This window comes from Rattus norvegicus, chromosome 3, assembly GCF_021556685.1.
Source record: "Rattus norvegicus strain SHRSP/BbbUtx chromosome 3, alternate assembly SHRSP_T2T, whole genome shotgun sequence".
NCBI lineage: Eukaryota > Metazoa > Chordata > Mammalia > Rodentia > Muridae > Rattus > Rattus norvegicus.
This window is the reverse complement of record NC_141536.1, coordinates 38,718,097-38,741,032: the sequence shown is the minus strand read 5'-3', so window position 1 is coordinate 38,741,032 and position 22,936 is coordinate 38,718,097. Positions and strand designations below refer to the sequence as shown.

General features: G+C 36.5%; 1 protein-coding gene and 1 pseudogene across 3 annotated transcripts in view; both read right to left on the bottom strand.

The window, feature by feature from the left end:
- Galnt13 (polypeptide N-acetylgalactosaminyltransferase 13) overlaps positions 1-22,936 on the bottom strand; it is a 666,951-nt gene that overhangs the window by 7,293 nt on the left and 636,722 nt on the right. For 2 of the 3 annotated variants that reach the window (NM_199106.3, NM_001431574.1), the window contains 1 exon segment: positions 11,202-11,336. In NM_199106.3, coding sequence (NP_954537.1) covers positions 11,202-11,336 — 135 coding nt within the window. 3 annotated transcript variants of the gene reach the window in all.
- Positions 19,069-21,502, bottom strand: Hsp90ab1-ps23 (heat shock protein 90 alpha family class B member 1, pseudogene 23; annotated as a pseudogene).

Genomic DNA, 22,936 nt, shown 5'->3' with positions numbered 1-22,936 from the left:
TGAGTTACTTTTAAGAATGCTCACAAATCTCCTCTTTCTCTACTGACACGTTTGAACTTCAGTCAATGAACTCAAAACCTTTAGAAAGCAAGTAACAATAAAAGTGTTAACTTTGTGTTTGGGCAACGCGCCTATTCAGCACAGGTAGGTTCTGCATCTGCCAGATGGAGATACCAAAACTTTGTGCCAGAATGTGACCTGTAGAAAAAGAAACTTCCAGAAGATGCATCAAGTGCTGAGGTTGTATACCTGCTACACATGGGCAGGGGGCCGAGGTCCAGCCCATGTATTTTCTTTTGTTTGTGGTTCAGCCTCTGGGAGCCCTCAAGTGTCCAGGTTAGCTGACACTGTTAGTTTTCTAATAGAGTCCTTATCTTCTCTGGGTCTCATGATCCTTCCCCTAACTGGTCCACAAGACTTCCAAAGCGCCACCTAATGTTTGGCTGTAGATCTCTACATTTGTTTGAGTCAGATGCTGTCTGGAACCTCTCAGAGGACAATTATATTAGGCTCCTGTCTGCAAGCACATATGTAACAGACACACAGCCTGGTCTTCCTAGGGATCCCCCAACTAGAGTGGGCTCTGTCACTGACTCTGTTGCCTGTCTATGGATCCTATTCTTCTTAATGCCTTGTCTGGCATCAATGGGAAGGTTGTGCCTAGCCTGCAGTGACATGAAGTGCCAGGGCAAAATGATGTGTGTGCAGGGTGCTCTCCCTTGTCAGAGGAGAAGGAAAAGGGGTGGAGGAAGGACTGTGTGAAGTAGAAATTTCTGGTTTCTTTGGAAACTGTCATATGTAGGAAAAAGGTTGTTTGACTGAAATAGCCATGTGAGATAACAAGTGATTACTAAAAAGAATACAATTACGGCCACAGAGTCAGGGGGAAGAGGCTCTGTCATAGGTTCACTTCGTTCTGTATCACTAGTTTTGCTGATGACTCTTTTTGTATTGTTCACATTCCATTGCATCACTGATCTTTCTTGTCATAACTATGGAGAGCTTAACTCGACAAAGAGCTTGTGATATTCTGGTGGCTTCTTGATGCTTACATGGACTCAGGCAGATTGGCAGAGCCTCACGGTTTCTTTGGGATAGAATTGCTGCTATGGATTCATGTTAGTGTTTTGTTAGAGGACTGGACTGCTGACAATAAAACATAGCCCCAAAGAACTATTTGTAAGCAGGTCCAAAACCCTTGTTTCCTATAAGCTTTTCTTTTGCACTGCCTTTTTTGGGTGGTGAGTTGAACGGAGGTTGAAGCATGTAAGATTCCTTATTAAAGCAGGTTTTGAAAAATCAAAGCCTACAGTTGTTAGGCAGGTACTTGGAGGGGGTGATATTGGGATATAAATTGAATAAATAAATGGGAAAAATGGTGCTGATACAACCGCCAATCACATGCTTTCCTGCTGAGAGAAGCCTCCTGCCAGAGCAGTCCATGATTCACGAGATTAAATGTTTAAGCCCCAAGTATCATGTTGTACATTAGTACAATGATGACATGGAGGCATAGAAAACAAACTCAAATGTTGCATGTAAATTGCCTTGGGATAAATCCTCTTAATGCAAACTCATTTGGCAACTGCAAGTTTTCCATCTCTTATATGGACCATCCCTGACACAAGTGTCCTCTAATTCAAACAAAAACAGTTCAGTCCTCTGGTTCCCTTCTTCTGTTTTTAAATGTGCCGCAGGTAGTTAAGTGAAAAGTTTGGATTCTCCCATGTGTTCTCACACCCAGTGGCTGAACTATATAAAATAATTTCGTTTTTGGATTTATTAAAAAAAAAACAAAAACAAAAAAACAAAAGACAAAAAACCTCCCAAAACCCTTAAGTCCAATAATTCAAAAATGATCTTATTTATTTGTAGTGCTTAAAAAATACTCATGAGTATTTGTTGATATGAACCGAATAACAATTTATTTGATTATTTAGAGAGAAGATAATCACAATTTACTTAAGTAATAAATAAAATGTACCCTTTTGAAAAGTTTTGATCCTTGCCACTCTATCACCTAAGCAACCACAAAAGAAATGTGTAGATACAGCTGCTTTTGACATGCACTTTTTAAAAATAACTTAGTCTTTAGTAATAGATTTACTTAGTGTCTCCAAATAAGACGATGGTAATTTATAAAAGATGTGGAAGGTGTTACACACACACACACACACACACACACACACACACACACACAGAGTTGAGCTATCTGAATAAAATTTAACACAATTAAATAATTTTTAAATTCCAAACCATCTATTTTTAATCTATGTTATATTTAGTCATGTTTTCATCTTTATACAAAATTTTTTCATATGAATATGGCTATTGTTAGGATAAAACAAAACAATACTTCATAATACATTTCACCTCTTATACTCAGACATACATGTATATATACACATTTTTAAAAAGAAACTGAAAATACATTTTTGTTAATGATAGAATAGTTACTATTTAGCAAATCCAATCTTCAAATAAATGAGCAGCAAAGGAGTAAAAGACAGAAAAATAAATTCATAAATGTAATAAAATAAATTCTATTAAAATTTCAGAATTTAATAACAATTAAAATTACTAAATAAATTGAATAAGTCTGAAACACAAACCTCTACAAGTCATTAAGGAAAATAATCAGTAAGATTTCCAAAAACATTTCTAAAAACTTCTGCTCTTGTATAGTTTCTTAGTAGCCATTTTTGCAAAGTGCTATCATTACAAGTCTCCATGGTAAGATGTTGAGAGCCGTCCGCTACTTTGCCCATTGAGAGGCAGGACTGTGTGATTATGTGAACAAGAGTATGGGTCTGTTTGACAAAGAAAATAATGAATAATGACAAATCAAGTACCAAGGCAGTAATAAATCAATCATCCCAGACAACATACAATTTCTCCTGAAAAAGTACGGGAGACACACGTCATAATAATTGTATAGATGAAGCTGTGAGTGGCAATCGTTCAGAAGGCTTCAATATCAGCTTTACTCAGTAGAAAAATCGAGTTAAGACAAAGATTATTAAGGAAGAATTTGACATCAGATGGTGGAACATTTCAGGCAAAAATAATGTTCTCATTATCTTATAGTTAAAGACACTTTAGTGCCAAGTAAGTTATTTTGTGAGAAGTTACTCTAAGTAGTTGATTAATTCACAGTTCATATTAGTGTCCTCATATGCTTGCCTCAAACCTTAGAAGACACCAAGGAAGACTTTGAGATTATTTTGATTTAGGTTTTCGTGGGGACAAGGCTGAACTTTCTAAAGTATCCACACAACCAATGGCATGCTTAGTTAGCATGAGAGAGTACATGAAGAGAAAGAACAGGGAAGGGAAAGATCAAATCTCCTTTGAATGTAATTTCATATCTGACTGTATTTCATTTCCCAGAACAAGGTCAAAATTTATTTCTATATATCATCTATATATCTATGTATCTCTATATCTATATCATCTCTCTCTCTCTCTCTCTCTATATATATATATATATCTGTATATATATAATACATCTCTACATCTCTATATCTATGAATCTCTATATCTCTATATACTTATGGATATAAATATCTACAATCTATATCTAATCTATATTTACAGATAAATGCATACACACATACATGAATACACACATACACATACATTTACATTTACATGTATATTCAACTCCAGGGTCAGCCCGGAAAAATACTAAATAATTTTGTTAATCTAAACACTTAGTAAGGCCAATGAATAAAATAAATTTTATTGAAGTAACTCCAATGTGGGCAACATGATGGGTGCAATTACTAGGTTTGTCTTTCCAAGGGTTGCCCTCTACACATAAATGATATATAGTGACTTCCAATTCCAGCAAAGGTAGCATTAAAAAGCATCATGTCTTACCTATGAAATGATGCTGATGGTAACAGTTTGACCAGTTATCTTAACTAAATGTAATATATCTACATTGTTCACACTGCACATCATCTACTGCTCAATTAATTTTTCATTGTTTAAAACTCTTTTTAGAAAATATCTTCTTAATACACAAGACTTTCTTGTTAGAAATTGAAACTTTCATACATAATTAAAGAGAAAAAATAGATTACACTATTATCCCCAGCCAAAAAATAGTGAAACAGATTTTTGCTTAAGAGATCAGAGCCAAGAAAAAACAATACCATGTCACTGATATAATATACATATTTCATTTTCTTCAAAAAGGCTTATAATGATCACAAAAATGAAAAAATATTCTATGTAACACTTTTTCAAAGCTAGAAACCAAGAGAAAAATTAAAAATCTTAAACAAATATTTCTTTCTCTTCCAAAATAATGTGTTTAGTTTTTATTTACTTGACAGAAAAAAAATATATTAAGTTTTCCAAATCTTTCTGCTACAGGAGAAGATGGTTGACTTATGTGGTTTGTACTTTACTAATTATTCACATGTCTATCAATGAGATTGAAGTCATTGAATTAAATATTCCCCTTTCGTTTTTATTATGGGAATACTTCCTATCATTAATCTTAATACGATAGAGGTGTTAAATGAAATAGATTTTTGAAATCAACTTAAATCTTTCATTTGATATAAATGTCACTATGATTCAGAGCCATTGCAGATAATTCTTTGATAAATACTTCTTAACATCTGTCATGACTATAATTTCTTTTTATTGAATCTTAGATTAGTTATTAAATGAAAGGCATAAACAATTAAATATAATTAGTAATAATAACAGCTGTTGTGTAGTAAATGAGAGGTACAGAGTCAGTTCCATTGAATCTGCACCATTTATCTATTGGTTTTTAACCTTTTACTTTATTGCTTCACTGAAAGAATGAAAGGGAAAAAAGAAAAGGAATACAAGAACTATTTTTAGGCTTCTAATTCCCATGGTTAATTTAATGATTATTTTTCATGGGCTCTCTGTATTTTTACTTTGTTTATGTAACATCTCATGTGTTTTTATATAGCCTACACATGTTTTTTTCCTAAATATTTTTATTAATTCTTTGAGCGTTTTGTTTAAGTCCTGTGCAAATTCTTCAATGAATGCTTCCTTATGAGGTTGTCACTGCAAATAAGGTTTTGGTGCAATGTGACAGGCAGGCTCCCATGCATCTTGCAGTCTTATCAATGGGGTTTCTTAATTTTCAGATTTTTAAAATTTTCTTTACATTGGTGTTCTACCTTTATGTATGTCTGTGGGATGGTGTCAGATCTCCTGGAACTGAAGCTATAGACAGTTGTGGACTGCCATATGGGTGCTGGTATTTGACGCTGGATACTTTGGAACAACAAACACTGTTCTCAGTCATGTATGGCTTATAGAAAAAACAAAAAAACAGGAAACAAAAAAAACCAAAAAACAAATCTCTGATTATTAAACAGAGTTATATGAGCCAGAATCTAGTATTATCTTTTATGTATAATATAATATTACTTAAACATGCTGTTCTAAAATGTTGGGGATTTTGATTCATTTTCATTTGCAGAATGCTAGTCACAATGTCTAAGTATATGTAAGACAAGGTTGTGGCTTTTTTGGTGATATATTTGTATTTGATAAGCCATGAACTACTGAAAAAATCTACTCTCCAAATGTGTAGCTACAGCTAATTGGAATCAGGCTAATAAAACAATTTTCCTCATGAAACAAAACAATATAACACTTGTATTAAAACTACTATTTAAAAAAAAACAGCTTGATATTTTGATGTACACATACAGTTGGCTACATGGTTCATGCCAGAAATGACTATAGAAACTGCAGTTTACTGGAAGTAAACTGAGAACAATAAATTCAATCCTGGTGTGGCGACACACACTTTAATCCCAGCACTCGGGAGGCAGAGGCATGTGGATTTCTAAGATTGGGCCAACAAGTTGTACAAAGAAGGTTCTAGGACAGCCAGAGCTGTTACACAGAGAAACTGTCTAGGAAAACAAAACAAAACAAACAAAAATAACAATAGAATTCCTCCTTTTTAGACAGAAAGATAAGTATGACTGACCTTAGGTTATTATATTAGTTTAGCTTAATAAATCATAGGTTTCAAAACATCTAGACAAAATACTAAATAGTACATGGCTAAGATGTCATCTCAAAATGTTGCTATTGAAAGGTTTAGTGCAATATCTTCAGAGTACACACTACACAATCAGAACACTACAAGTTAAGAATCAAATGTAATTGTTCAAGAGAGGATGTAAATGCAACATAATCTACTGAAATTACCATTTAACTGATTCTAACAAGAAATCAAAGCTATGGGTCACTGGGGCCATGGAAAGGTAGTACTAATCTAAGAGACACCACCACCCAAAGGTAAATTGAGCTATTGTTTTTTAGAAATTCTACACAGAAATCTGGGAGGGTTATAATCATAAACCACTTACCTTAAAATTATATTCCCATTTACCTGCTTTCTGATAAGAGCAAATAAAAAAGTTTGGTTAAGAATGATTTAACACAAGCCTAGGTGGTTTTGGTAATTTCAAGAGATGTCAACCTCTGGATTCATTTCATATGGACAGAATGTATAACAAGTGGTCTCTCAGCTGAGTTGCTCAGTCATGTGCAAAGGAGGACTTATTTTTAGCATCATATTTGGCTCCCGTTTTCTCTTTGTGGAACAGTGTTTGTTAGGCAGAAGTGCTCTGATCTAAAATTAGATTGCTTCACTGTATGTAGCTGCCTGGATGTTAAAAAAGAAATGTGATTAAGCACACATATTGCAGGAAAGTGTAAATTTGGAATAGATTTGAGCACATCTATGATGTTGAAACAGTATACAAACAAATAAAAATAAATAAATAAATAAATAAATACAATGGACGAACAAGGCACTAATAAAAAAAACATAAGTGCCTGGTGCTGGGAAATGTATCATTTTCTTTCTTTGTTTGAACTTGATGGAAACAAGTAGGCTATGGTACTGAAATATGAGATATTTTCATTGAAATTCTATACCAAATGTATCCTGCAGTGCTGGTAAAAACAACAAATCAGAGAGGCCAGATATAAAGGAGAGTATATATATATATATATATATATATATATATATATATATATATAATTTAGAAGGGAGTGAGGAGGTTTGTAGGGAGGGGACATGGAAGTAGATGAAGGACAGAAGGAGAAAGGGCTGTAATTTTTTAATTACAATATATCTTGCATATCTAATTAGGCAAGTCAAAAAATCTGTATGGAAATCTTTTAGGCAGAGATAGACATTTTTAATCAATGCATATTCAGCTTTAATCATTTAAAAGAAAATTTATATATTAATTACATTATGAAGACATTTTCCTCAAGTTTCCTGGCCAGTATTATGATAAAGCAAGTGTAGGGCTGTTTGCATTTTAAAAGAGATTGTTTCCCGCAGATGGACTTTCTTATGATTAAGGAAAAGAGACGTCCATATATGAATGCAATCTGCTATTACAAATGGTTGTTGCCGTTTGATTGCAACGTGGTCCCACTCTCCTTTCAGTTTAAATGATCCTCATCAATGAAAGCATCTAATTATTTGTAATATTTCAGTTACAACAGGAGGCAAATTAGTATTGGGGAAAATTGTCTGATTTAGTGCTAGACACCTTGATACACACACTGACAAGGCTTAATTAAAGATACAGAGAATAACAATAGCTGTATAAGATTGTGGCAAGAACGGCCTAAGGAAAAGGGGAAATCAAAGTATTCTGTTATCTTCGTTTCCTTCTTTCTCTTTGTTCTTCTTAGCAGATAACAAACTGAACCAGCCAGAGAGACTCCATGCTTAGAGGCCCCTGCTGCTCCGTGTGTTCTAACAGCTCTGTCCTATTTATGACACTTCCTTTTCTAATACTAAAAGGCAGTATCAGAGAAGGTGTTGGAATATTTCAACAGTTCACACTGTGAGAGTCACAATTGGACTAGTAACTAGCTTTCTTTGAAAACTTTATTAGGACCTGAATTCTAGCTCTGCTCCCAGAGAGGTAATCTTTGTGCTTTTAGCTTTGTCCTGACAAAGCTCAAAGGAGTGGAGTTTAAGGTTCGTTTCAGCTCTGTAATTTCGTGAACTCTACCAGTTTTTATTCTGACTGGAAACTGCACCACCTCAGAGGTTTCTCAAAGAAGAGGAATTTTATCCTTGCCAGTAAAGGACAAAGAACTGAATTAAAGAGGGAGCAAGCAAGTCTTTGTAGCTTCCACTGTTAGAATGAGAGAGTAGAGCCTCTGAGCGAGGACTTCTCACACTCAGCTTTTCTCATTTGTTTGTTTCTTTTCTTTCCCTTGGGTCACTGAAAGGCCTTGCTTGCATTTTCCAAAGTAGTTTTTGTCCTAAATTCACATTGCTTTCCAAGAGTCTATAAAAAAAGAGACCTGGAGAGAAGTCTCAGAAGTTAAGAAAATTGGCTGCTCTGAAAGGGGGATGGTGTTTAATTCCCAGAACCCATTTAGCAGTTCACAACTACTTGTCACTACAGTCCCAGGAGATTGTCACCCTCTTCTGACCTCAATGTGAACTGCATACTTAGATTGCCATCTGACAAACGTACACATAAAATTAAATAATCCCCACCTGCCCCTCAAAAATTGAAATTTACTCATCACTGTCGAGAGAACAGATCAAACTGTAATGTGTATATGAATAACCCAGATATTTAAAAAAACAGAAACTTGGATTTAATTGTTAAAACATCATGTGTTAAATTCTATATTTCTAATAAGTCCCAAAAGATTTAGCTAGCTCTAGAATCACTGCTTACAGCAGTTATTAAAATATGCTGTGCAAAGAAAGGTTTTCAAATGCAAGTAAAGGGAGTCATGAAGGTACTTTACTTCCATAATCACATTCTATCCTTTTTAGTTACCACAAAACCGAATCCAATTTTAAAGTTAACTTTTAAATGGTAGAGATGTTAATCTATTATTCTACCATTCTTACATGGTTACATTTTTCAATACTTTTATTCACTATCATGTGAATGGGGGAGAAAGAGGAGGGAAGCAGGGAGGGAGAGAGAGAGGGAGAGAGGGAGAGAGGGAGGGAGAGCAAGAGAGCGAGAGAGCAGGAGAGCGAGAGAGAGAGAGAGAGAGAGAGAGAGAGAGAGAGAGAGAGAGAGAGGAGAGAGAGAGAGTTGTGAGCTGTCACACACACATGTATGGGTCTGTGAAAACTCTGTGGGGTCATGCGCATCATAACACATGGGTAGACATCTGAGGACAGTTTTACAGAGTTGGTTGTTTCTTTCCAACTTTCTATGTGTTCTAGCATTGGAGCTCCAGATGCCAGACTTTGTATATGAAGCATTTTTACCTGCCGAACCATCTCTCTAGTCTGACATACATTTTTTTGGTCTGTGTTTTTTAACAGGCAGTGGTGTCATTTTTTTCAGTAGAGTTTCTAATGCATAAACATAAGAGGGAATTAAATGATGACACATGCTTTTGATATGAGATTACTTGTTTTCAATAAAAATCCTTAAACAGAATGGCATGTTGTCAGCATTCTGGGAGGACCTCAAAGGCTTAACATATCTCAAAGTTAAGAGTTCTATGAAGTGCTGCAGAAGAAATATATTACAAGATAAGAAGTGTGCAAAACTGACTTAGTTGTGAAATTATGTACGTTCATTTTTCTTTAACAATTACTTAGTATTCAATATAAGTGTAACTGAAAGAAAATAAATATGATCAGCAATGTTTTCAGAATGAAGGAATTTAAATTGTGAATACAGATACTATGTTTACCCAAGAGCTTCAGACAACTTTAAAGATTGAAGTATTATACTAAAACCAAATTTATAAAATACACAGTCCTTCTTCTTTCTTAATATGCATGTCTCTTCTTAATTTTAGGAAAAAATCTAATAAATACATATGGATTGGAAAGAAATTAAGTAACAACAGTACAATGTTTTATTTTAAAAAGATATTATTCACAGGACTCATGCTTATCTGTTCTCTTCCTCATAGAAGAGGCAGATTTTGATTAAATGCCCAGATTCCATTGTATTTGGTAGGGATGTGGTCTTCAGGAGACTCAACACAAATGGTGTTGATAACAGACCATGGTTCAGGAAACCAACATAGAGGCCAGATAAGGAAAGATGTCAACAGAGAGGTCGTTAATGCAACATTGACAGATTCGATATGTTTGCCTTTGTGTCACAGAAAAAATATCTGGTGTCCTCAGAGCCTGGCAGAGGACAAAATTTAGGCCCAAAATTAGCCTGCACATACTTTGGTTCTGTACAAGTTGATATGCTTTCTATTCAAGATATGAGTCCACAAATGGGTGGAGAATAAATTAGTATGCAAGATGTGCTTCACCAGATCTCGTTATAGCAACAATATCAGAAACACAGAGACAATATTTCTTTAACAAAATGTTGTGCTTTTGTGAGTAGCTTCATTGTACAGTGTCTTTATTTCTATTATATTTTTATCTCATAAGATTGTGCTTGTATCAGTTGCCATTTAATGATGTCTAAAATGTGACATGATGACCAATTCATCAGTTGCCATTTAATGATGTCTAAGAGGTGACATGATGACCAATCCATCTTGCTCAAGCAAGAGAAAGGAAAAAAAATTAAGGCATTTCTGAGGCTTAATACAGAACATATTTCTTTTTTATTAGCTCCACCTGATGGCTGAACTAATATTTGCACATGGTCTAACTAAATTCTCACTGTAATTTTGTTGTTTTGCTACCTTGCTCTCCACCATAAGGTCGTGATATACTGAGAAGGAATTGATTTGCTATATCTTTATCCCTGATTAGTGAATTCAACTCTAGCTATCATTCAGTATGTTAAATAGAATTTGATTGCTTCTAATATTTTTCTAAAAATACATCTTATTAATCTCATTAGATCTTTTAAATGTTAGATCGAGCATCATAAATACCAGATATTATATTGCAAAACTTAAAAATATGAACGTATTGCAATATTTTCCTCTATGTAGATATTTATACACACATATCATAGAAGCATAATTTGCTGACTTTACATTGGAAATATATATAAAGATCACAATATTTACCCATATAAAGTTATTTTCTTAATAATGGAATAATTTGACAAAATCTAATTTATATGATATACCACCCTAAAGTTATCTACATATAGTTATACAAAAATACATTTATGCTTTGGCTTTTTTGGAATAATTGAGGTTAACTATTCAGTACAAATAAGTCATAGGGAATATCATACCTCAGCATCATACTCCCACAGCTGATTCCCTCTCATGTGGTGGCATTTTAACATGATTACAGGCCCACTGAGTCTGGATACATCCAGGCACAAGTCATCAGTTCGGATTTCTTTGTCAGCAGTGTAAGAAAACACCTGAAAAGAGAAAACTGAGCTAATAAAATAATATTTGGTTTACAAAGCACACTGTTTAGCAGAGGTGTCTCTGGAAATTTCCAGATCCTGTCCAGGTTTCAAATCCTCTCTGTTTATCTTGCAAAAGCTGCATCATCTTGCTGTCATTTTGTTTAGCATCCAAATATAAGAACAAGATCTCCCATAGAAGACTATAGTGAAGCTTTGATTTAACAAACCCCATCATCAAATGCTTATATGCTGACCTTGCTTTCCTATGTGACACCAGCTTTATGAAGCACGCATATGCTAATATTGAAGTCTGTAGACAGAAGAGCTCCCCTAACAACTGTCCTCTCCCATTATCACCAATTCTCTACATTTGAATAATCATTTATTTAGTAGTTTAAGGGCATCTTGTAATTTTTACTATGTTTTCAGCAGACTTATAACTGTAGGATATTTGTCTTTTCAAGGTTTCAGTAACCATACCCTTACATGTACTATAATTCTCCTTTGTCTATGATTTTAGCTAATCTTGGCAAAACAATTCTTTTCAAAATACACAGGAAATTTCAACACGGATTACAGAAATTCTACCTGAAATTACAAATTTTATAGTTTTGTGTTAGTAGCAATAAAATGTTATTTAAAACATCAACTATTAATGTTTCATGAGGGTTATAATGGACTAAATGTAAAATTAGTTTTCTTATTTTGTCTATGATCAGCATACTCCATTATTCTGTGGGTTCTTCTTAATTTAGATGTCAGATGCAGCATAATTAGAAAGGTCAACTCAGAGGTTTTGGTTTTCTAAAGAATTCTGAGGCAATGAATTCTGTAAGAAACAAAACAATTTGGAGCTCTAAACTATAGGCTAAACAGTTAATCCTTAAAAAGACTGTATAGCTGGAGAATATAGCTGATGGTGGAGCATTTAACTAACATGAGTGGGGTCTAAACTTAAGTCATAGTGCCCACAAAAAAATCTGGGAATAATTAAGTTGTAGAGATGAGAGAGTTGAGAGGGCTTGAATGAATGAATGAAACTAAGGACATATGGAATTCCATCGCAGAAACCCATTACCTTGTAGGTTAATTTTTAAAACTAAAATAAAATAATTTGAATTGCACTCATGGCTACCTGAAACCATGGGATATTTGAAAAGGATGATGTGAAGCATAGGTTACCGCCTTATGAGTTGTACCTCAGGAAAGCCTCCACAAAAATGAAGAATATTGTTGTTGCTCTTTGCTGCCCATCAGAATTTGATGATAAGATTCTATTGCTGAAGATGCTCCATAGTTTGATTGCAAAACACAAAGAAATTAAGCTGGAACTCAGTGAAAATTCCCTTCCTGTTGGTTATGTTTCATAGTTCTGGATGGTACCATGCAGGATGCTGATAGAGATGTCAATCAATACACTTACTCTGCAATGGACCCTGAAGTCTACAATATTGACCAAAAGGCAGGATATGCACATCTGTACAATAGTCTCATGATTCTTATGGACAACCAATAATTTTCTTTGGGAATTTGAGATACATTCTACAGATGAAGTCAAATCTTGTCCATAACACTCAGAAGGTCACTGGCCCTAAGGAGGAAACCATGAATGTTGTACATATTTATTTTTATACTTATAGATTATGTTCGTGTCCTTAGCCAGAGAAGCATCTTGTACAGTAGGCATCAGGTAATGAAGAAGCTCATGATTAGTAAATGATCAGAGAATATGTGACTATTATCAACCTAGAAAAACAACTGTAGTCTGCTTCTTCAAAAGACTCAGGGAGCATCATGGAAGAGGAGTTGGAAAGAATGTAAGACATGGGTTATGAATACATGATGTAAGCACTGTATTATTAATATGAAATGGTTATTTCATTCATAAATTCAAGAAAGATATGGTTACTACACAAATAACGCACAAAATTAAGTCCGTCAATTTTTCAGAATGATTGTTGTGAGGATCAATTAGACCCCATAGCTATTTGTAGCTAATGTTCATTAGAGGAGTGTCAATTTTCTTCAGTAGTATAGTCACTGGCAAATTGGCCTTGATGTAGCAATAACCTAACATTAATGCATATACAAACAATTCTTACTTAATTCCAGTGTTTTTTTTAATACTTAATAATAATTCTTTGGTTTCCGGGCAAATATCCCCCTCCCCCCCTCCCCTTCCTTATGGGTGTTCCCCTCCCAACCCTCCCCCCATTGCCGCCCTCCCCCCAACAGTCTAGTTCACTGGGGGTTCAGTCTTAGCAGGACCCAGGGCTTCCCCTTCCACTGGTGCTCTTACTAGGATATTCATTGCTACCTATGAGGTCAGAGTCCAGGGTCAGTCCATGTATAGCCTTTAGGTAGTGGCTTAGTCCCTGGAAGCTCTGGTTGCTTGGCATTGTTGGACATATGGGGTCTCGAGCCCCTTCAAGCTCTTCCAGTTCTTTCTCTGATTCCTTCAACGGGGGTCCTATTCTCAGTTCAGTGGTTTGCTGCTGGCATTCGCCTCTGTATTTGCTGTATTCTGGCTGTGTCTCTCAGGAGAGATCTACATCCGGCTCCTGTCGGTCTGCACTTCTTTGCTTCATCCATCTTGTCTAATTGGGTGGCTGTATATGTATGGGCCACATGTGGGGCAGGCTCTGAATGGGAGTTCCTTCAGTCTCTGTTTTAATCTTTGCCTCTCTCTTCCCTGCCAAGGGTATTCTTGTTCCCCTTTTAGAGAAGGAGTGAAGCATTCACATTTTGATCCTCCGTTTTATAATTAAAAAAATAACTGAAAGGAGGGGAGTGTGTTGGATTAAACAATGGTTCTAGAAAAATATGAAGCAGATAACCTAGGAGAGCTGAATAGGAGGAGAAAATGATCAAAATAGTTTATAAACCTATGTAAAATTACAACTCCTTTTTGATTACTTAAATGTTTAAAATTATTTAAAAAGTAAAAGCAGTTGCTTATATATAACAAAAAATAACTTAGAGTGTGAAAAACTTTTAAGGTTTATGATGGATCTAAAACCCTCTTACCCATGGAAAAAAATTTTATGATGCTAATATATGCTATATAAAATATAAATATTTGAAAAGTATGTGATATTAAACTAATTTTATGTATTTAAGATTGTACATAAACCTCTTTTGTGCAATATTATGTTCTTACATGCTTATGAAAAATGATAAGTAGCTAGAGAAACAGGAAAGAAAAATAACACAGAAAAGTATATTATCCTCAGAAAATAGTAACTATAAAAATTTATGAATCTACAGAAAGCAAAGTATTGGAGAAATTTATTTTACTCATTATCACACTAGGTCAGTATTAGGAAATATTCTGCAAATCTGACATTTCTTTGCTGCAGTGCTATTGTAAATGCAGTTTCTAGAACATCTTAACTCAGGGGAGAAGGAGATATAGAGATCAGTAGAACACAGGTCCTATAAAGCAAAAAGGGAGAAAATTGAGTTCTTTAGCTAGGGATGAATGATGGGAGTGAAATAAGAGGAAGGGAGAAGAAAGAAAATTAACTAGCACTAAGGATGCTTGAAAAAATGTAAGAAGCATATTATATAATAAGCATTACTTAAACACACACAAAAAGAGACACAGAGAGAGACAGATAGAGACAGAGACAGAGAGATAGACAGAAAAGAGAGTTGCACCACATGGCTCCCTTCAAGAGCCATAGACTATCTAAGGAAAATCCCAGAGTCAGGTATGGTAAATCTCTTCCTGTTTGTTACTCACAATTGTCCAAAAGACTCCCAAAATAATATAAGCCATTGCTCTTGACTTTGGTTGCTTTCCAGAACTTGAGGTATGAGCCTAGTTCTAGTCAGCATTCTCTAAAGCAATGGTTTTCAAACTTCCTATTTCTATGACACTTTAATACAGTTCCTCATGTTGTAGTGACATTAAAAATATACCATAAAAACAGTAAATTATTTGTGTTGCTATTTTCAACTGTAATTATTGCTATTTTTATGAATCATAATGTAAATATCTATGTTTTCTGATGGCCATAGGTGACATGCAAAAGGGTTATTCAACCACCAAAGGGGTCACAAAGCACACGTTAAGAACCACTGTTCTAGAAGACCAGAATTGATAGAATGAATCTGTAAGTCTATTCTATATCTATACCTCTCTCTCTCTCCCCATATATATTATTTTAATACTATATAAAAGTACTCCCTAGGTACAGATATAGATGATATAGATAGAAATGTAGATATAGATAAAGTTGTTATAGATATAAATATAGATTTATAAAGGAAATTTATTAGAATAGCTTACAGACTGTGGTCCAGATAATCCAACAACTGCTATCTACAAATCGAATGTTCAAGAATTGTTTGGTTTGCAATGTCTCAGTTGATCTTCAGATTATGCTGTAATCCTGAAGAAGTAGGCTCTAGTGCCAGTGAAGGATGAACTTGCCAGTGAGAGTAATTAGGCAAAGAAGCAAACATTCTTCTTCCTTATGCTTTATATAGATACTACCAGAAACTGTTTCAGAAGAAAGGCCAATCTTCTCACGTCAAAAGGACTGGATTAAAGGTGCATCAAATAATCTGGATTAAAAGTGAATCTTGCTAATTTAAAGGATTTTAATTTTCTCAGAAGTCACCCAACAACACGGGCTTTACTTAAATCCAGATGTTGTCACTTTGACAACCAAAAAGAGTCATAAAATATATTCCTTGAAACCTGCATCAATCACCTTTTCTAACAATCACCTCTTCTTTCTTAGGCTGTTGGCTTAAGAGCATTGGAAACCCAAGTGTCCAGGGGGAATGTCTGAGCTTCTAGTTCAAAGGAATGCTTGTTATATTTCCAAGCTGGGGTGCTCCCCCTCTGGAGTAAAATATTTAAAATCAGTATTACCCTGGCCCATAAACAGGAGACATTTTTCCCTAGTGGATCACTACATATAATTATGAGTGTAGCTGGTTCTCCTTTTCCCCTTTCGTTTATGGACCTGTGAATCCTGGCTATGAGAGAAACCATAGCATATATGGGGTGCTAAATCAAAGCATATACCACCTTCTAGAGAACCTTGCCCCATCCTCCTAGACTGCTGCCATCTAATTGGTGCTATAGCCATGTCTTCAAAAGGCCATCTTTCTATCAGGCCAGAGTCTTCAGGATAATGGGGAACATGGAAGAACAGTAAATTATGTGATCATGGGCCTACTGCTGCACTTCTTTGGTTGTAAAGTTAGTTCCTTAGTCAGAGGAATATCATGATGGTAAAGTAAGTCCACAAGTAGTAGTTATGTTTAGAAAATGCAAAGGCATAACCAAAATAAATATGTATTTCAATAAGGACAAATCATTTTCCTTTTCAGAGAGGGAGTGGTTCAAAGTAGTCAACAAACCACCAGGTCATTAACTTGTTACCCTGTGAAAAGTGTCATATCTAGGGCTCAGAATTGGTTTCTGCTCTTGCCAGATATGACACCAGCCAGCAGAAACTGTAGCAATATCAGCCTTAGCGAGTGGAAGTCCATGTTGTTGAGCCCATGCATAACATCCATCTCTGCCACCATAGCCACTTTGTTCATGGGCCCATTGGATAATGAGAAGAATAGCTGAAGAAACAGCCTGACTGTCAACAGAATGGATCATCCTATGCACTTGATTATTGAGCTGTTCCTCTGCTGAAGTCATGTTTTGATTAGCATTTTCATGGGATACAAGTCTCTTTACATCCTTTGTCCTTTTGAAAACAACTATTCATATAACTCATCTCCTGATGGTTTTCTCCCCAGTTTTCCAATCAGGCTCTTTCTATGTCTCTGATCATCCAGGCAATCCACTGACATGGATCAATTAACATGAGCATATATGACCATTTCTCTTTCTGACCAAAATGTACTATCATTTGTACTACCCAATGTTCTACCCTATATGGATCTTTCTATTCACTGGTGTCTTTCTGAGTTGTCTCAGGGTTTAATGTTGCTGTCCACTTCTGGGTGATATCTGTATAACAGGTAGAGCTGTCTGTAAACCAAACATGTTTTCTCTTCCTCAGTCAATCCATCATAGGACGTGCTCTATATGACTATAAGTACACACTTGAGAATAGATGGCATTGTGATGTGGGTAGATCCGATAGAGAAGATATCTTTCATGTAACCAGTTCCTACCTTCAGTACTTGCTTGGGCCCAGTCATGCATATACCACTTCCATTTGAAAATGGATTGTTGCTGTGTACACTGTATACTGTGATGGCTTAGCTAGAATATTCAGTCTCCACTATGGTCAAATAGCAGGACAAAAGTTGCATTTCAAAGGGATAATAGTTTGCAGATGATAGTCTACCAAATTCCAAGATGTTCCTAAATACATGTACATAAAGCAAAACTAAATGGAGTGTTCTCTCTCTCTCTCTCTCTCTCTCTCTCTCTCTCTCTCTCTCTCTCTCTCTGTGTGTGTGTGTGTGTGTGTGTGTGTGTGTACATATGTACATAAGTATGTACCAAAACATTGGAGATGAGATCATAAATTAGAGAGGCTGTTTTGTGATACTAGAAATTAGATGAAGAAGAGAAATGGGTAGAAATGAGAAAAACATGGTTTTCTTTTATGAAATAAAAAAATAAAACAAGATTAATTAGTTTTGGTCCTGATAAATAATCTCATTTTTAGGATCAATTATTTTAGAATTCTTGGCTTATCATGGTAAAAATCCTTGGCATATTAGTCCATATATGTAACAAATTTTTTGATTTGAAGATTATAGGGTTTCCTTCATATCTATCTTGTATTGATCCACAAGTGTCATTCTGTGCTTTTTTGAAGTATCACTGATAGTAAGAGACCAATGAAACTTACTTTGGGTGTAATGAAGTAAATATATGAAAATAGCTGCTGAGTTATGCTACACAGCATGCATTTGGTAGTGAGTCTTTAGCACCGTCTTAGTCTTGGAGCAATTTGTGAGGATTTGGATGCATATGTGCATTACTACATCAATAATGTACCTAGAGTCTAGGGTTTACAGAGCCTTCTCCATGCCTATGCATGACTCCTGCTCAAAAGCCCAAAGGAAAGGTGCTCATTTTCAAAGATAGACTTTCCTGACCACTTCTCATTCTACACTCGAAACATGCTTATGACTTATGACACAACCTTGAATCTCCTGCTGAACTTTCTACAAAGCCACAGTCTCCTTTGTCCATTGATTGTTGGGTATCTCAAGAGTCTATCGTTGCTTTCAGTTGTTATTTAGAGTTTCCAGGTCTGGACCTACACATTTTGTGGCGGAAAGTTTAATATATTGAACCACATTGTAAGACACACTATCTCCAACCTACATAACAACAAAATGCTTTAACTTTTCCTATCACACATGTTGGTAAGATGTATCTTCTTTAGTGAAATTGTATCATACACTCTTACACACACACACACACCCCCACACGACAACTTCCTCTTTTTCTAATTGCCAACCAAATATTTTTACCAGTAATAATCAGTATAATCAGTACTTATTAAAACTAGAGCTAAATATTGAAACTGCTGATTTAGCATGTTTCCTGTTTTCCATTGCCTGAAGTGAGTTTAATAGAGATTGAGCTAAAGTTTATTCATTTTAACTAAGATAACAAGAAGCGAATTATCCATGTGCTCTTTTTCTCCCATCAGTCAGGATCAAATAAGAAGAACTAAATAGTAATCAAATCTCTATGTATATAAGGAACTCCATATTCAATTCCTCATATACACTACACTCTTTTTTTTAAACTGCATCTTCTTTATTTTGCATACTTTTGATTTCAGAACAAAATAGAACAAACAAAAAAAAACACAATACACAACACTCAACCCTGCTATTGTGTGTGGGGGGATCTTCCTGTCTTAAGGCACAAGGAGAGGATAGAAGAGATTCTTGTAGACGAGCAGAGAGCCAGGTGGGTCAGGGCCAGTTAAGGCTGTTGGGGGAGCCACAGGGATACTATACAGAGGGCGGGGGCTTCCCAGGAGCCTTTAATCCACTTCTTCCATGCGAGAGGCATCCTCATCACCCTCCAGTGGGGGGGGGTCTCATCAGGAACAGCAGCACTGGGCTCTTCTGCAGTGACCTCATCTTCATCAATGCCCAGGCCTAGTTTAATCATGCGGTAGATGCAGTTGGAGTTGGTTTGGGGGTCCTCAAGTGAGAAGCCAGAGGAGAGCAGAGCAGTCTCAAACAGCAGCACCACCAGGTCTTTGACAGCTTTGTCGTTTGTGTCTGCCTCAGCCTTCTGCAGCAGAGTCTCCACCATGGGGTGGTCAGGGTTGATCTCTAGGTGTTTCTTGGCCACCATGTAGCCTATTGTAGAGTTGTCCCGCAGTGCCTGGGCCTTCACGATCTGTTCCATGTTGGCTGTCCAGCCATAGGTGCTTGTCACAATGCAGCAGGGGGAAGACACAAGCCTATTGGAGATAGTCACTCTTTCAATCTTCTTGTCCAAGATCTCCTTCATGAGTTTGCAGAGATTCTCAAACTTTGCCTTGCTCTCCTCCATTTTCTTTTTCTCTTCCTCATCTTCTGGTAGCTCCAGGACCTCCTTGGTCACAGAGACCAGGCTCTTGCCATCGAACTCCTTGAGCTGCTGCACTCAGTACTCTCAATGGGCTCAGTCATGTACACCACCTCAAAGCCCTATTTCCACACACGCTCCATGAAGGCAAAGTTGGCCACATGCTCTTTGCTCTCACCAGTGATATAGTAGATGGACTTCTGTGTCTCCTTTATGCGAGACACATACTCTGACAGGGAAGTCATCTCATCTCCAGACTGAGAGTTATGGTAGTGAAGGAGCTCAGAGAGGTGGCAACGGTTAGTGGAATCCTCATGGATTCCAAGTTTTAAATTCTTGGAGAATGCCTCATAAAATTTCTTGTAGTTCTCTTTGTCTTCAGCCAACTCAGAGAAGAACTCAAGGCACTTCTTCACAATGTTCTTGCAGATGACTTTCAGGATCTTGCTCTGCTGGAGCATTTCTCAGGAGATGTTCAGAGGCAGGTCCTCAGAATCAACCACACCATGGATGAAGTTGAGGTACTCAGGTATCAGCTCATCACAGCTGTCCATGATGAACACACGATGGACATACAATTTGATGTTGTTCTTCTTCTTGTTGTTCTCAAAGAGGTCAAAGGGAGCTCGCTGGGGAATGAAGAGCAATGCCCTGAATTCCAACTGCCCTTCTACAGAGAAGTGCTTGACTGCCAAGTGGTCTTCCCAGTCATTGATGAGGCTCTTATAGAATTCACCATATTCCTCTTGGGTGATGTCATCAGGATTTCTGATCCAGTTGGGCTTCGACTTATTCAGCTCTTTCTGGTCAATGTACTTCTCCTTGATCTTCTTTGTTTTCTTTTTCTTATCTTTGCTGCTCTCATCCTCCTCGTCAGATCCCACATCCTCAATCTTAGGCTTCTCCTAATCCTCCTTATCTTCCTCCTCCTTCTCCCCTTTCTCTTCCTCTGCCTCATCATCACTGATCTCCTTCTCTCGTTCTTTCTCCAAGTAGAGGGTGATGGGATAGCCTATGAACTGCGAGTGTTTCTTCAACACTTCCTTGACCCTCCTCTCCTCTAAGTACTCTGTCTGGTCTTCTTTGAGGTGAAGGATCACTTTGGTACCCCAGCCAATGGGCTCACTGTGGTCTGCGCGGATGATGAAGGATCCACCAGCAGAAGACTCCCAGGCATACTGCTCATCATCGTTGTGCTTCGTGATCACAACCACTTTCTCTGCCACCAGGTAGGAAGAGTAGAAGCCGACAACAAACTGCCCAATTATGGAGATGTCTGCACCATCCTGGAGAGCCTCCATGAACGCCTTTGTACCAGACTTAGCAATGGTTCCCAAGTTATTTATGAGGTCAGCCTTGGTCATGCCAATGCCTGTGTCCACCAAAGTCAGCGTGCGCTCCTGAGGTTTGGGGATGATGTCAATCTTCAGCTCTTTCCCGCTGTCCAACTTGGAAGGGTCAGTCAGGCTCTCACATCGAATCTTGTCCAGGGCATCAGAAACATTAGAGATCAACTCCTGAAGGAAAATCTCTTTGTTTGGGTAGAAAGTGTTGATGATGAGGGACATCAGCTGGGCAATTTCTGCCTGAAAGGCAAAGGTCTCCACCTCTTCCTCTCCATGGTGCACTTCCTCAGGCATCTTGACCAAAAAGCCGAGTAGTAGTAGAAATCAGGGTGGGCCCGGACCACGTCCAACTCGCATGGCAAGCCTAGGCTGCACTGGGGTGACTCAAGAGCTACACTACACTCTTAAATTTACTGTTTTTTATTATTGTACAAATGGTTTTACATTTTTATCAGAATATATCAATTTATGGAAATGAAAAATATAAAAATTCAAATCTTTAAATGAAAGTATACTTTATTCAATACATGTATGCAGTTAAAAGTCAGCTTACAGCACCTTTTTATCCCAGCATACATATTGAAAGAATATATTCTGGTCTACTCTCAGGGGAAATCTATACTATGAATAACAAATTAATAATAATAATAATAATAATAATAATAATAATAATAATAATAATAATAAAAGTTTATTTGTTATGGTTTGATAACCTAGAGTTTGGAATGTGTTGGTTAGTAATTTTAAACTAAACTCTGAATGTGATGTGGTATCAAATTTTATCCTCATTTTAAAATCGACTTTGCTTCAGGTTTCCCAACTGAGGTTGGAGGGACGTTAAATTACCCTGGACACACTTAAACTCACCACTGCTTCTGCCTACTCTCAATTCTTACTGAGACAGTCGATATTCTTACTCAAACTTTCTCATTGTAACTCCTTTCTCTTTTCTAGTCTGGGAGAATCAAAGCTCCCTGCTCAGGGATCATTTGTAGCTAAAAGGCATCCCATTCTGGATCATATCTTCCCATGAGACTAACAAGGAAGCCAATGAATATTTTAAGTGCCAAAAAGTTCTGGGAAATGATGACCACAGGCAGAAGAGTTCAGATTCCTCATTTCAGTTGATACAGAGCAACATCATCAGATGTGAGTCAGGTCACAGATTGCTACACTTGTCAAGTTCCAGAAACACACAGCTTCTCTCTGAATGATGTCCTATGTAATCTTAATGGCCTTGTTTATGAAGAATATAGCTAAGTCATCTACGTTGGTGTGGTTTCATGGTGCTGCATGGTGTCCACACCTAAAAGATTCCTAATCATCTGTTCTTTAGGGGGAGAGCAATTGCCCCCTTTATAGAAAATAATATAGTTTCATCCACATTCTTATCTCATGATTGGTACTGGACTGTATCATCTAAAATAACATGTGACCTTAATATCATGTTCTTTAGATATAATCTCTTTTTAGGAATGCTATTAAACTTGTAATTTATGATTAAGGTAAGGGTCCTTTATCGAAAATGACTGGTGTCTTTAAAAGATAATGACACAGACAGAAGGAGCCTTGAGAGGCTGATGCACAGCCCGGAGTGACTGTTTTATTGAATGTTTCCCTGTGGTCATAAATAGATGCCATGTCATACTTTGTTTCTGTATCCATGGCAACCAGAGCAGAACGGTAAAGTAGTAAGCAGGTATATGTCATTAGCAATGCGGTATTATTCT